The sequence below is a fragment of the Hordeum vulgare genome, chromosome 7H (assembly GCF_904849725.1).
Source record: "Hordeum vulgare subsp. vulgare chromosome 7H, MorexV3_pseudomolecules_assembly, whole genome shotgun sequence".
NCBI classification, from domain to species: Eukaryota; Viridiplantae; Streptophyta; class Magnoliopsida; order Poales; family Poaceae; genus Hordeum; species Hordeum vulgare.
The window spans coordinates 585577861-585592905 of NC_058524.1; the positions used below are offsets into that span (position 1 = coordinate 585577861).

The following is a 15045-nucleotide window of genomic DNA, read 5'->3' on the forward strand; positions in this document are numbered from 1 at the left end:
GATGATGTGGCCTTGAATGGGTCATTTTGAACACAGAAAATGTCTGGAGTTCAAATAAGTTCAGAAAAATGAAATGCCTTTTGTAACAGATGAGTTTTCGTATGAAAACCTCATACTTTGGAAGAGATTGTCCGATTTGTACATGAAGTGCATTCAGTTTTTGCGGCAACCCTCTCAACTTTTTAGCACATCACTACTGGAATTCCAATATTTGCCGTCCGCCAAAGCTTTGCCGTCAGCCAGCGGACGACGAAGAACCTCTTTACCGTGTGTTGGCAAAAAACAGACGGTAAAGAGGGGGCTGATGGCAAAATAAATATTTGCCATCAGCCACCTCTTTGCCGTCTGCTGACAGACGGCAAAGGTAGGGATGGCCGACGGCAAAGCTGTCCCACCCCACCCCTCCTCTCTCCCCATCCCACCCCGGCCCCACCCACCCCTTTGCCGTCTGCCTAAGTAGCTTTGTCGTCCGTGGCGGACGGCAAAGGGGATCAGCGGCAGACAGCAAAGTAGATGGCCCCCCGAATAGTTAACGGTCGCCGCGCGCCTCCCTCTCTCCTCTCTCCCACGCGCGCTCTCTCTCTCCCACGCACGCCCTGCGCCCCCCCCCCCTGCGGGCCTCCTCCTCCTCCCTGCGCCCCCACCGCCGCCGCCGCCCCACCGCCGCCGCCTCCCCCCACCTCCCCACCGCCGCCGCCTCCCCCCCCCACCTCCCCACCGCCGCCGCCCTGCGACCTGTTGGAAATATGCCCTAGAGGCAATAATAAATTAGTTATTATTATATTTCTTAGTTCATGATAATCGTGTATTATCCATGCTATAATTGTATTGATTGGAAACACAATACTTGTGTGGATACATAGACAAAACACTGTCCCTAGTAAGCCTCTAGTTGACTGGCTCGTTGATCAAAGATGGTCAAGGTTTCCTGGCCATAGGCAAGTGTTGTCACTTGATAACGGGATCACATCATTAGGAGAATCATGCGATGGACTAGACCCAAACTAATAGACGTAGCATGTTGATCGTGTCATTTTGTTGCTACTGTTTTCTGCGTGTCAAGTATTTATTCCTATGACCATGCGATCATATAACTCACTGACACCGGAGGAATGCTTTGTGTGTATCAAACGTCGCAACGTGACTGGATGACTATAAAGATGCTCTACAGGTATCTCCGAAGGTGTTCGTTGAGTTAGTATGGATCAAGACTGGGATTTGTCACTCCGTGTGACGGAGAGGTATCTCGGGGCCCACTCGGTAATACAACATCACACACAAGCCTTGCAAGCAATGTAACTTAATGTAAGTTGCGGGATCTTGTATTACGGAACGAGTAAAGAGACTTGCCGGTAAACGAGATTGAAATAGGTATGCGGACGCTAACGATCGAATCTCGGGCAAGTAACATACCGAAGGACAAAGGGAATGACATACGGGATTATATGAATCCTTGGCACTGAGGTTCAAACGATAAGATCTTCGTAGAATATGTAGGATCCAATATGGGCATCCAGGTCCCGCTATTGGATATTGACCGAGGAGTCTCTCGGGTCATGTCTACATAGTTCTCGAACCCGCAGGGTCTGCACACTTAAGGTTCGACGTTGTTTTATGCGTATTTGAGTTATATGGTTGGTTACCGAATGTTGTTCGGAGTCCCGGATGAGATCACGGACGTCACGAGGGTTTCCGGAACCGGAAACGAAGATTGATATATAGGATGACCTCATTTGGTTACCGGAAGGTTTTCGTGCATTACCGGAAAAGTTTCGGGCTCATCGGTAGTGTACCGGGAGTGCCGGGAGGGGTGCCGGGGACCATCGGGAGGGGTGTCACGCCCCAAGGGGTCTCATGGGCTATGGGAAGAGATAAACCAGCCCCTAGTGGGCTGGAATAAGTTCCCACTAAGGCCCATAAGGTTTGAGAAGGAAAAAACACAAGGTGGAAAGAGTTTCCAAGTGGGAAGGTGGAATCCTACTCCAAGTAGGATTGGAGTAGGACTCCTCCACCTCCAATTTCGGCCAAACCTTTAGGTTTTGAGGCTGCCTCCTCCCCTCCCTCCCACCTATATATACGGAGGTTTTAGGGCTGATTTGAGACGACTTTTCCACGGCAGCCCGACCACATACCTCCACGGTTTTTCCTCTAGATCGCGTTTCTGCGGAGCTCGGGCGGAGCCCTGCTGAGACAAGGTCATCACCAACCTTCGGAGCGCCGTCACGCTGCCGGAGAACTCTTCTACCTCTCCTTCTCTCTTGCTGGATCAAGAAGGCCGAGATCATCGTCGAGCTGTACGTGTGCTGAACGCGGAGGTGCCGTCCGTTCGGTACTAGATCGTGGGACTGATCGCGGGATTGTTCGCGGGGCGGATCGAGGGACGTGAGGACGTTCCACTACATCAACCGCGTTCTCTAACGCTTCTGCTGTACGGTCTACAAGGGTACGTAGATCACTCATCCCCTCTCGTAGATGGACATCACCATGATAGGTCTTCGTGTGCGTAGGAAAATTTTTGTTTCCCATGCGACGTTCCCCAATAGTGGCATCATGAGCTAGGTTCATGCGTAGATGTCTTCTCGAGTAGAACACAAAAGTTTTTGTGGACGGTGATGTGCGTTTTGCTGCCCTCCTTAGTCTTTTCTTGATTCCGCGGTATTGTTGGATTGAAGCGGCTTGGACCGACATTACTCGTACGCTTACGAGAGACTGGTTTCATCGCTACGAGTAACCCTGTTGCTCAAAGATGACTGGCAAGTGTCGGTTTCTCCAACTTTAGTTGAATCGGATTTGACCGAGGACGTCCTTGGATGAGGTTAAATAGCAACTCATATATCTCTGTTGTGGTGTTTGCGTAAGTAAGATGCGATCCTACTAGATACCCATGGTCACCACGTAAAACATGCAACAACAAAATTAGAGGACGTCTAACTTGTTTTTGCAGGGTATGCTTGTGATGTGATATGGCCAACGATGTGATGTGATATATTGGATGTATGAGATGATCATGTTGTAATAGATAATATCGACTTGCACGTCGATGGTACGGCAACCGGCAGGAGCCATAGGGTTGTCTTTATAACTAACGTTTGTGCTTGCAGATGCGTTTACTATTTTGCTAGGACGTAGCTTTAGTAGTAATAGCATGAGTAGCACGACAACCCCGATGGCGACACGTTGATGGAGATCATGATGATTGAGATCATGGTGTGACGCCGGTGACAAGAAGATCGTGCCGGTGCTTTGGTGATGGAGATCAAGAAGCACGTGATGATGGCCATATCATGTCACTTATAAATTGCATGTGATGTTAATCCTTTTATGCACCTTATTTTGCTTAGAACGACGGTAGCATTATGAGGTGATCTCTCACTAAAATTTCAAGACGAAATTGTGTTCTCCCCGACTGTGTACCGTTGCTACAGTTCGTCGTTTCGAGACACCACGTGATGATCGGGTGTGATAGACTCAACGTTCACATACAACGGGTGCAAAACAGTTGCGCACGCGGAACACTCGGGTTAAGCTTGACGAGCCTAGCATGTGCAGACATGGCCTCGGAACACATGAGACCGAAAGGTCGAGCATGAATCGTATAGTTGATATGATTAGCATAGAGATGCTTACCACTGAAACTATTCTCGACTCACGTGATGATCGGACTTGAGATAGTGGATTTGGATCATGTACCACTCAAATGACTAGATATATGTACTTTTTGAGTGGGAGTTCTTAAGTAATATGATTAATTGAACTAATTGTCATGAACATAGTCTAATGGTCTTTGCGAATTACGATGTAGCTTGCGCTATAGCTCTACTATTTTATATGTTCTGAGAGAAAATTTAGTTGAAAGTTGATAGTAGCAAACTTTGCAGACTGAGTCTGTAAAACCGAGGATTGTCCTCGTTGCTGCACAGAAGGCTTATGTCCTTAATGCACCACTCGGTGTGCTGCACCTCGAGCGTCGTCTGTGGATGCTGTGAACATCCGACATACACGTTTCTGATGACTACACGATAGTTCAGTACAAAAATACTTAATGGCTTAGAAGCAAGGCGCCGAAAACGTTGTAAAACGTCACGGAACATAAGTGATGTTCTAAAGAGATGAAATTGTGATTTCATGCTTATGCCCTTGTTAAGAGGTACAAGACCTCCAACAAGATTCTTTGTCCACAAAGTAAAGGAGAAAGGCTCAATCGTTGAGCGTGTGCTCAGATTGTTTGAGTACGACAATCACTTGAATCAAGTGGGAGTTAATCTTCCAGATGAGATAGTGATGGTTCTCCAAAGTCACTGCCACCAAGCTGTGAGAGCTTCGTGATGAACTATAACATATCAAGGATAGATACAATGATCCTTGAGCGATTCGCGATGTTTGACACTGCGAAAGTAGAAATCAAGAAGGAGCATCAATAGTTGATGGTTAGTAAAACCACTAAGTTTCAAGAAAGGCAAGGGCTAGAAGGGATACTTCGTGAAACGGCAAAACAGTTGCTGCGCTAATGAAGAGACCCAAGATTAAACCCAAACCCAAGACTAAGTGCTTCTGTAATGAGGGGAACAGTCACTGAGGCGGAGCAACTCTAGATACCTGGTAGATAAGAAGGCTGGCAAAAGTCGAAAGAAGTATATTTGATATACATGATGTTGATGTGTACTTTACTAGTACTCCTAGTAGCACGAGGTTAGTGATAATTAGGTTAGTTGTTAGTGGTATTACCCCTCGAGCTAGGTTAGTTGTTAGGTTAGTTGTTAATTACCTACTGTGTGTTAGGTTAGTTGTTAGGTTTGTAGTTGACCGTGTAGAGCCCTCCGGTCGCCGCCTATGCTTGCACTAGCCACAACGTTGAGGATATTACAACAGCTCGCAATAGTAGTTGTCGCACCGACACGACATCTCGACGACACCCCTGACACCCGTCACGATGCCCCGAAACCCCGACACGACGCCCCGACACGACATCTCGACGACACCCCTGACACCCGACACGATGCCCCGAAACCCCGACACGACGCCCCGACACGACATCTCGACGACACCCCGGCATGAAATATTTTTTATGGAACCTGGAAAGTTTTATAAAGTAGTATAGGTAACCTGGAAAGTTTTATAGGTAACCTAGAAAGTTTTATAGGTAACCTAGAAAGTTTTATAGGTAACCTCGACCCCCGACCCCCGACCCCCGACAACACTCACCCTCGACCCCCGACCCCCTACCCCGACCCCCGACGCCTGCGCCGTGGTGGCCGGTAGCGACTGTTGGGGCAGCCCCCCCAGCGGCGCGGTGGTGGCCGGCCACACCGGCCAGGGAGTACCCGCGGCGTGGTAGTGCTGCAGCAGCAGCTGCGGCGGCAGTGGCGGCGCCCCTCCGTGGAGTGGCTGGAAGGCCGGGGTGGCCCACGGCAGCGACGGCGGCCCGTAGGTAGTGGGGGCGACGCTCGGCGGCGGGGGTTGGGTCCCAGCGGGGCGGTGGTGGTGGTTTGCGGCAGTGGGGCGGTGGTGGTGTTGAGATGGGGCCGTCGCGGCTAGGGTTAGGTGCGGCGGAGGCTAGGGTTCCGGCTCCTTGGAGAGCCGGGCAACAGAAGATAATATCTATATATTTTAATATTTATTATTCATGTACATATTATTATTCATGTCAGTCATTCAATTTTTTTATGTTGTACTAATTTCTTTTAATCTTTATCATGGCAGGTGTCGAAAGATGGTGGGCGCGGGTCCAGAGCGCTCGACGGGTTCTTCCCAGGCGCCCCGCACGAGGGGTGGTACTTCCCTTCCACCCCTATCTCTCCGTAGAGCCTTGGCAGACAGTCTTTCGACACCAGCCGGGGGTTCTTCTTCGTCGGCGACATTGCCCGCTGGTAGAGGTGCTGGTCGGGTAGGGAAGAAGGGGAAGGGTACAGGGAGAGGTGGTGGCCGCAGAAGATCCAGGAGGACTGTTGAGCCATCCTCGCCACCACCACCAGCTCATTCACCCGAGCATAGGACTAGTATGGTCGACCCGTTTGTGGAGGAGGCTACGGGGACTCCGGTCCAGGAGCCTGGTGTTCATGGGCATTTGTCCCATGAGACTCCGGTCCAGGAGCAGCCTCGGGTCGAGGTGCATTCGGCCCAGGAGCAGCCGGAGGAGACTACGGTTCCGGAGGCTTCACCCGACGTGGAGAGGTCCGGATGGGAGCCTTGGCCGGATCGTACCGAGTTGCCGGATTGGACCGAGGGTCCGGGTGGCTCAGGGTGCGGGGATGGCGGGGATGAGCTTACGGATAGCGAGGGCGATGTGCAGGTGGACGGGGCCCCGGCTACCGTGTACAAGCGTGGTAGTACACGTCTCCCGGTCGCCCCGGCTACGCGCGAGCAGAGGCCGGTGATAAAACCTGAAGGAGATAGGTAAGTACATTTACCCTTTTTTTAGCTTTTGCCTTCAAGTTTGTTCAAATATCTAATGCACTGACCTTATCATACTGCAGGGGATGGGTACACCCTCTTGGAGTCCGCAGGCCGAACTCCATCCTTGGTGTGCTTTGCCGGACAAATTTCCCGGGGTTTGTCACGTTGCCTGGTGAGGGTCAGGTTCCTACACTAGGATTTACCTGGGAGCACTACGAGGCTGCGCAGGCCCCGCCGGAGGAGATTATAGATGGTGTCTTGTGCCACACGAGGGCCGAGATGGTGATCTGGAGCTTTTGGGTAAATTATCCTTTTACAGAATCTAAAATTAAGCATATACCTCATTATTGTACTAATCGGTGTTTTCACGTTTGATTGCAGACCATCTATAGGTGTGAGGATGGATATGAGGAGGCGGCGGCCAGGGTTCTCGAGGTCGAGTGTAGGCGGTTACTACAGAACTTGCGCCACGAGGCTCGGCCGCAGGCTATTCGAGATTACTACGCCACGCGTGGTATTAAGAAGGAGAAGAAGGATTGCCGCGGAAAGTTTCTGAAGAAGGAGCAATACATGAAGGTAATTACCTATTCTTAAGTCCTTCTACGTAGTTTTCTTGATTTCATTCATAGGCGTAGCGCTGAAAATTCTTTCTAATAACTTACAGGTGCCCCCGAGATGGTGTGCGGATAAGATGGATTGTTGGGAGGCGTTGGTTGATGAGTGGTGCACAGGCAGCTGGCGAGCCGTCCACGATAATGCGAAGGATCGGCGTAGCCAAATGGTTGGTGTGCCACACCATCAAGGCAGCACCAACTTACTTCAGTTTGGACGAAACTGGGTATGTGATTTGCTTCATGATTCATGCAATTCATTCTTATGCTAATATTTTGTTCCTCTCTTTTAGGCGCATCACAATAAGACTGAGATGCCACACTTGTACGACGTTTATGGCATGGCCCATACTGGCTCGTACAAGAAGGCGAAGGCATTCTCTGAGTCTGACCTGGATGATCCCAGTAACTTCACCAACATATCATCCCACCAGAAGCTCGTGGCATACAGGGACGCGGGGAAGGCTACGAAAGGGGATGACTTTAACCCTAGCCAGGAACCTTTGGATCCAGAGCTGGTGATGATATCTGGTGGCGGGAGGCCCCATGGCTCGATAGCCATTGGAGATGGGATAATACGTTGTCCACTCACTCTTCCGGAGATCAAGGCGCGCCAGTCGAGCAACTGTCCTGAGATAACGCGTCGTCCACGGCCAGTCGAGCTTGCCATCGAGGTTAGTTGTACGGACTAAGAACACTTTCATCCATTTCATTATGTGTGTCACCATAGATCATTACTGTGGTAACGAGGAATGGTTTTTCAGGCTGCTCTTCAGAAAGAGAGAGCGGCAAACCAGGCTGCTCTTGAGAAAGAGAGATTGGCAAGCCAGGCTGCTCTTGATGAGAGGGACCAGAGCACGACACGATTGCTTGAGGAGGAGAGGGCCCGGAATGAGGCGGGTCAACGGGCCCTGTACGAGCTTTTTGTGGTATGTTTTTTTTCACATTAGCCAAATCATGTGTGTAATGTCTGTTTCAATACTAACTAATACGACCCACTCTTCAGGGTCTGTGTGAGAAGAGCGGTCAAGTCCCTCCGCCGATGCCCGTCTTCTCTTCGATTGGCACGGTGAGTTTCATTATAAACTAGTATTAATAATTGAGTGTCATCATGCTAACTGAGACACTGCAAAATATCTTTTCTGCAGAATAACTCCCGAGCGGCATCGCACGACCCTTCTCCAGGGCAACCGTCTCCAAACGAAGCCGGCGCGAGCAACCGTGGTGTTTCTCCTCCTTGATGACCACTACGGTAAGTTTCTCCTCCAAACTTAGCTTGTTTTCCTCTAAAATGAGATAATTAGCCAATTTAGCTCCAAGAAGACATAATTAGGTAATTTAGCTCAAAAAAGACATAATTAGGTAATTTAGCTCAAAAAAGACTGCCGCGGTAGTGCCTCGAGCCCGATATTCTTTATGGGTGGCCAACCCATGAGCCATCCCCCGAGTGTGACGCCCAAGGCAAGATAACAAACATGGGTGGCCAACCCATGAGCCAGAGCTCGATCACTTAGATTCCTCGATGCTGCAAGGACAAGTCCCGACACAGATGTCGTGTCTAACCCCCACCACGGAACCATCCCACGGCAGTTGCGGGGGCACGCTAGCCCCCTGCAATGGTGAGACAACATAGCTTAAGTTTTAGACAAATGACACCATCTCAAGTGAAGGTTAATCGAGTATGTTACATATCCAGGAAACACCCACCTGGGGCGATGCAAAATACAGGGAATTTCTTGATTCGAACAACCATAAAAGTCACTTGAACGCCAGGCTGCCACGAGTGCGTGAGGCCGCTTGACGTCCCATGTCGTGGGGGTCTACCCCTCTGGTGGGGGACGGTTGGCACATGAGGCTTCATGAGCCTGCGGGGTCCCGACGCTTCGCGAGGCGTGCATGGCCAACACACCTTGCAGCTTGTTGATCTCCTGTGCGGTGAACTCATGCGCCCTTGGCGCTTGGCGCCACAGTCCCAGCTCATGGGGCACATGCCAAGGCGCACCTCCACGGGGTCCCTGGGTGCTCCTCATCACACCGACCAAGCCATGAGGTTCTATGAGGGAGCTCCCAAGCCCGGCCTAACGAGAGCGCTTGGCGCGACCTCCTATACCGGAGGGAGGCAGGCGCTAACATGAGCCTGTGATACCAGCATTTGCAATGACACCCTTCCCCTTGTGGGTCGTGGTTGTGGTGGCAGGGCAGCGCTTCCCTAGGGCGCGTGCCGTGAGGCCACCCGCTCCGAGCATCTTCTTGAGGCAAACTTCCCTTCATTGTTGTGGAGACCACCTTCACACCCGACAATGCCAGCAATGCGGTTCCGGTGCCGGATGGTGTGCTCACTATGGGTAAACGGTAAACTTCCTATTGAACAGAAGTATCCAGCAGCGCCACGCCAAAGTGACTTCTGAAGTGCTATGGACGGGACGAAATCAGGCCTTACTCACCAAGTGGTGGTATAATCTTCATTGCGGATGAAAAGAAGTCCTTTTGTGCGGAGCTACAAAAGGAAGTTCAAGCTCAAGAAATCCTCTCAATAGGGATTGGGCAAGCAAGTTGTTTGTTTATTAGATCTTACACGGTTGTGAGACGGGACGTCAAGTCAACCAAGTACGTGTGTGTTCATAGTGTCCCCGGCATGTTAGGGAATATCCAGATTAGTCTTCAACTAGAGAAAGGATAGGAATATCCTTTGCTGAGTTTTCTTCTCCAGCGGATGTAGCGGTAAAAGATTATATTATTTTCACGGTCTAGTTACGTCTTTCCTCTCCCTATCTAAAGAGCACTATTAACATAGACCCTCTCCTGACTCTCTATCATTTTCAGAAAGTAGAAGATCCGATCTCGTCTGTTGAATTGATCAGAAATATGGTCATATCTTTGTTATCCCAATAGTAAACCTTCTTACTTCTCTTCGCATATCGAAAGACGCAAAAGATCTATTATTAGCTTATATATAAGTTGTCGAAGGTCCTTAAAAGCCTTGATGAGGAGAAGATGATATTGGAGTTGGATGTTGCCGAGGTGCGTGACGATCACAAGATCAAGATGAATGCAATGCACTTGAAGATTAGAAACATTAGAAAATATGCCATAATAAGCTCCTCCTCTTTCTTCTTCTTCTCCTCCTCCTCCTCCTCCTCCTCCTCCTTCTTCTTGATTTCTTCTTCTTCTCCTCTTCCTCCTCTTTATTCTTCTTCTCCTCCTCTTTCTTCTTCTTCTTCTACCATAATAAGCTCAAAATGAAAAGAAAGAAGAAGAAGAGATGAAGAAGAAGAGAAGAAGGAGAAGGAGGAGGAGGAGGAGGAGGAGGAGGAGGAGAAGGCCAAGGACCTTCTATCCTTCTCCTCCTCCTCTTTCTTCTCCTCTTTCATATTATCCTTGCTTTAATTAACCCAACAATGACATAGTTAGCCCATTTAGCTCCAAAATACCGTAATAAGCTCAAAATGGCATAAGAACCTTGGTTAGCTCATGAATATTATATACTTACCTTCTTTTCCTCTAAAAGGACATAATTGGAATATTTAGCTCAAAAAAGACATAATTAGGTAATTTAGCTCCAACAAGAGGAGAAGAGGAGAAGAAATAGGCAAAATAAAAAGAAAGAAGAAGAAGAGATGAAGAAGAAGAGAAGAAGGAGGAGGAGGAGGAGGAGGAGGAGGAGAAGGGAGGAGGAGGAGGAGAAGGAGGAGGAGGAGAAGGCCTATCCTTCTCCTCCTCCTCCTCCTCCTCCTTCTTCTTCTTGATTTCTTCTTCTTCTCCTCTTCCTCCTCTTTCTTCTTCTTCTCCTCCTCCTCTTTCTCCTCCTCCTCCTCTTTCTTCTTCTTCTCTTCCTCCTCTTTCTTCTCCTCCTCTTTCTTCTTCTTCTCTTCCTCCTCTTTCTCGTCCTCCTCCTCTTTCTTCTTCTCCTCCTCCTCCTCTTTCTTCTTCTTCTCCTCCTCCTCTTTCTTCTTCTTCTTCTCCTCCTCTTTCTCCTCCTCCTCTTTCTTCTTCTCCTCTTCCTCCTCTTTCTTCTTCTTCTCCTCTTCCTCCTCTTTCTTCTTCTTCTTGATTTCTTCTTCTTCTTCTACCATAATAAGCTCAAAATGAAAAGAAAGAAGAAGAAGAGATGAAGAAGAAGAGAAGAAGGAGGAGGAGGAGGAGGAGGAGGAGGAGGAGGAGAAGCCCGGGCCTTCTCCTCCTCCTCCTCCTCCTCCTCCTTCTTCTTGATTTCTTCTTCTTCTCCTCTTCCTCCTCTTTCTTCTTCTTCTCCTCCTCTTTCTTCTTCTTCTTCTACCATAATAAGCTCAAAATGAAAAGAAAGAAGAAGAAGAGATGAAGAAGAAGAGAAGAAGGAGAAGGAGGAGGAGGAGGAGGAGGAGAAGGGAGGGGGAGGAGGAGGAGGAGGAGGAGGAGGAGGAGAAGGCCAAGGACCTTCTATCCTTCTCCTCCTCCTCCTTCTCCTCCTCCTCCTCCTTATTCTTGATTTCTTCTTCTTCTCCTCCTCCTCCTCTTTCTTCTCCTCTTTCATATTATCCTTTCTTTAATTAACCCAACAATGACATAGTTAGCCCATTTAGCTCCAAAATACCGTAATAAGCTCAAAATGGCATAAGAACCTTGGTTAGCTCATGAATATTATATACTTAGCTTCTTTTCCTCTAAAATGACATAATTGGAATATTTAGCTCAAAAAGAAGGAGAAGGAAGAAGAAGAGGAAGAAGAGAAGAAGAATAGAAGGAGAAGGAGAAGAAGAGGGAGGAGGAGGAGAAGAAGAAGAAGGAGGAGGAGAAGAAGAGAAGAAGGAGAAGGAAGGAGGAGAAGAAGAAGGAGAAGGAGAAGGAGCCCTCCTTCTTCTCCTTCTTCTTCTCTCCTTCTTCTCCTCCTTCTTCTCCTTCTTCTTCTCTTCTTTTTTCTTCTTCTCCTCCTCCTTCTCCTTCTCCTTCCCCTTCCCCTCCTCCTCCTCCTCATCCTCCTTCTTGTTGTTCTTCTCCTTGTTCTCTTATTGTTTCTTCTCTTTCTTCTTCAATTTAGCTTATTTGTCATATATGTTGTTGTTCTTCTTGAACTTACTTTCTTATTCCTATTTTGCAGATTGGATGTACTACATGCATGGAAGCTGGCGTTGGAGTGCTTTAGTTTCCTTTTTTATTTGAGTTGATGAACAATGTGTTGGTTCTTTGTATGTGTTGATGAACAATGTGTTGATGAACAATATATGTGGAACTATATGTATATATATATGGATGAAACTTTGTATATGTTGGTTTCTTTCGATATATGGATGTCCATTGATGAACAAATGACATTGGTGAACTTTATATGTATATCATATATGTGTTGTGAACTATATATCATATATGTGCTATTAATTATATATATTATTGCTGTGAAATAACATAAAATAAACAAAACAGTGACAATATGGGCTCTTTGCCGTCTGCTGGCTGATGGCAAAGGCCTTTGCCATCAGCCAGCAGACGGCAAAGGTGCCACATGGCACCCAGCTGTGCTTCCTGGGCACCCATATAGGCTCTTTGACGTCTGCTGCTGGGGGGGGGGCAGACGGCAAAGAAGAGGGCACAAAGGAAGGGGCAGGAGTGGAGAGAGGGGGAGGGGAGGACACGGCAGACGGCAAAGATTGACCACCAGGCAGACGGCAAAGATTGACCACCAGGCAGACGGCAAAGAGCCTCCGTTAACCCCTAACGGAGGCAACGCCTCTCGGCTGCCGTCTCAAGCTCTTTGCCGACAGCTCCTCAGGGAAGCTGACGGCAAAGAGCTTTGCCGTCCGCTTTGAGGGGGCTGACGGCAAAGAATGTCCTATGCCGTCGTAGGCTGACGCAGAAAATTTGCCGGCCGTGACAATCTTTGCTGTTTGTGGTACGGTCTTTGCCGTCCGGGTATTTGTCTTTGCCGTCTGTGATGGCAGACGGCAAAGAAGGTGATTCCTGTAGTGCATGCTATGTGGGTGAAATTATGATACCATGCCAACTTTCAACCTACTAAGAGTTCATTTGTAGTGCTTTTCAATTTCTGGGTCATTTAGCTCCAAAAATCAGTAAAAGCATGAAAAATACGAAATGAAGTCAGAAAGTGTTGAAAATTGATGATGTGGCTTTGAATGGTTCATGAAGACTTTGTTTTTAGTGTGGATCTATATGAGATGTTATGTTTCATGTGTCGAATCATGTGAACAATAGATCTTGTTGGAATTTCTTAAGTCATGTCGAATCATGTGGAATCATGTCGAATCATGTGAAGAATAGATCTTGTTGGCATTTCTTGAATCATGTCGAATCATGTGAAGAATAGATCTCGTTGGAGTTTCTTGAATCATGTCGAATCATGTCGAATCATGTGAATAATAGATCTTGTTGGAATTTCTTGAATCATGTCGAATCATGTCGAATCATGTGAAGAATAGATCTTGTTGGCAATTCTTGAATCATGTCGAATCATGTGAAGAATAGATCTTGTTGGAATTTCTTGAATCATGTCGAATCATGTGAAGAATAGATCTTGTTGGAATTTATTGAATCATGTCGAATCATGTGAAGAATATATCTTGTTGGAATTTCTTGAATCATGTCAAATCATGTGGAATCATGTCAAATCATGTGAAGAATCATGTCAAATCATGCGGAGCTTGGTGAAGAACCACCTGTTCTTGCCAGTCTTGAACCTCTCCTCGAGCTTGGCCTTGGCGGACTTGGCGGCGGTGAGCTTCTTGTCCTTGGTGGTGAGGGAGTCGGGGGCACCGGAGACCACCTCCTTGAGGTCGATGTCGAGGGTGTAGCGGGTGGGCATGAGGTGGGTGAAGTTGAGGAGCTTGAGGAAGACCTTGACGCGGGATTTCTTGGCCGTTGTCTTGGCCGAGTCCTTGCGGATCACCTTCTTTGGGTATTTGGCTAGGCCGGCGACCAGGCAGTGCCCGTAGGGGTGGTCGCAGGTGCCCTCCTTGAACACGGGCACGATCACCGCCTTCTTCCTGGCGTACCTACCCTGCAGCAGGATCACCGCCTTGCCCGGCTTCAGGAACTTCACCTCTCCTTGCGCTGCGCCGCCACCGATGGGTTTCGGGTTAGGTGAGGGGTTGGAGGCTATGGGCGGGGGAAAGCTGGCGGCGTGGGTGGGGAGGAGATTATATAGGGTTGGCGGCGCTAGGGTTTCGCCGAATCATGTGAAGAATAGATCTTGTTTTTGGTGGTTCTTCACCAAGCACCTCGGCCGTGGCAGTCACATGCCATTCGTGTCGGTTTGTGGCACCAACCGGGACCAAAGACATCCTTTCGTGTCGGTTGGTGGTACAAACCGGGACCAGACTCCCTTTAGTGTCGGTTTGCGGCACAAACCGGGACTAAAGATCTCTTCTTCCCGCCCGTTAGGCTGCTGAAAATTGACCTTTAGTCCCGGTTTGTTCCCCGAACCGGGACAACAGGTTTTCGCATATAAGGCGAGACTTATCGAATTTTCCCCAACCTCTCCCATTTGCCCCGCGTCGCCGCTGCCGATCCATTCCTCCTCCTCGTCGCCGCCGTCCCCGAGCCCGTCGTCGTCGCCGCCCCCGGGTCCGTCGCCGCCCCCGCCCCGAGCCCTTCATCATCGCCGCCCCCGAGCCCGTCGCCGTCGTTGCCCCCGCCCTGAGCCCGTCGTTGTCGCCGCCCCCGAGACCGTCGTCGCCGCCGCCCCCGAGCCCATCGCCGTCGCCACCCCCGCCCCGAGCCCGTCGTCATCGCCGCCCCCGAGCCCGTCACCGTCGCCGCCCCCGCCTCGAGCCCGTCGTCGTCGCCGCCCTAGTGCCCGTCGCCGTCGCCGCCCTCGACCCGAGCCCTTCATCGCCCCGATCCCATCATCGTCGCCGCCCTGAGCCCGTCGACGACCTCGACCCCGACATCGACCCCGACACCGACCCAAACCTGTGGTGAGACATCCCCATGCCTAGGGTTCTTGCTAGGATATGATTCTTGCATATTTGCAAAATATTTGCTCAAGCCCCGAATGTTGTTGCGGAAATATTTGCAATATATATATATATATATATATTGTGTTTTATTATTG

General features: G+C 49.3%; 1 protein-coding gene across 1 annotated transcript; it reads right to left on the bottom strand.

The window, feature by feature from the left end:
- Positions 1 to 242: 242 nt before the first annotated feature.
- On the bottom strand, positions 243 to 14234 carry LOC123409387 (60S ribosomal protein L27-2-like). Its single transcript, XM_045102310.1, has 4 exons — positions 14210 to 14234; positions 13627 to 14147; positions 9375 to 9378; positions 243 to 260 (listed from the first exon to the last, which is right to left on the bottom strand). Coding segments are annotated over exons 1-4 (552 nt in total). The 3' UTR covers positions 243 to 258.
- Positions 14235 to 15045: the final 811 nt, after the last annotated feature.

Bases quoted from the DNA above. Each gene is read 5' to 3' on its own strand.
- LOC123409387 (XM_045102310.1), bottom strand. From the start codon at position 14,234: ATGGCATGTGACTGCCACGGCCGAG. The intron at 14,148-14,209 runs GTGCTTGGTGAA...GCGAAACCCTAG, and splicing joins ATGTGACTGCCACGGCCGAG to CGCCGCCAACCCTATATAAT.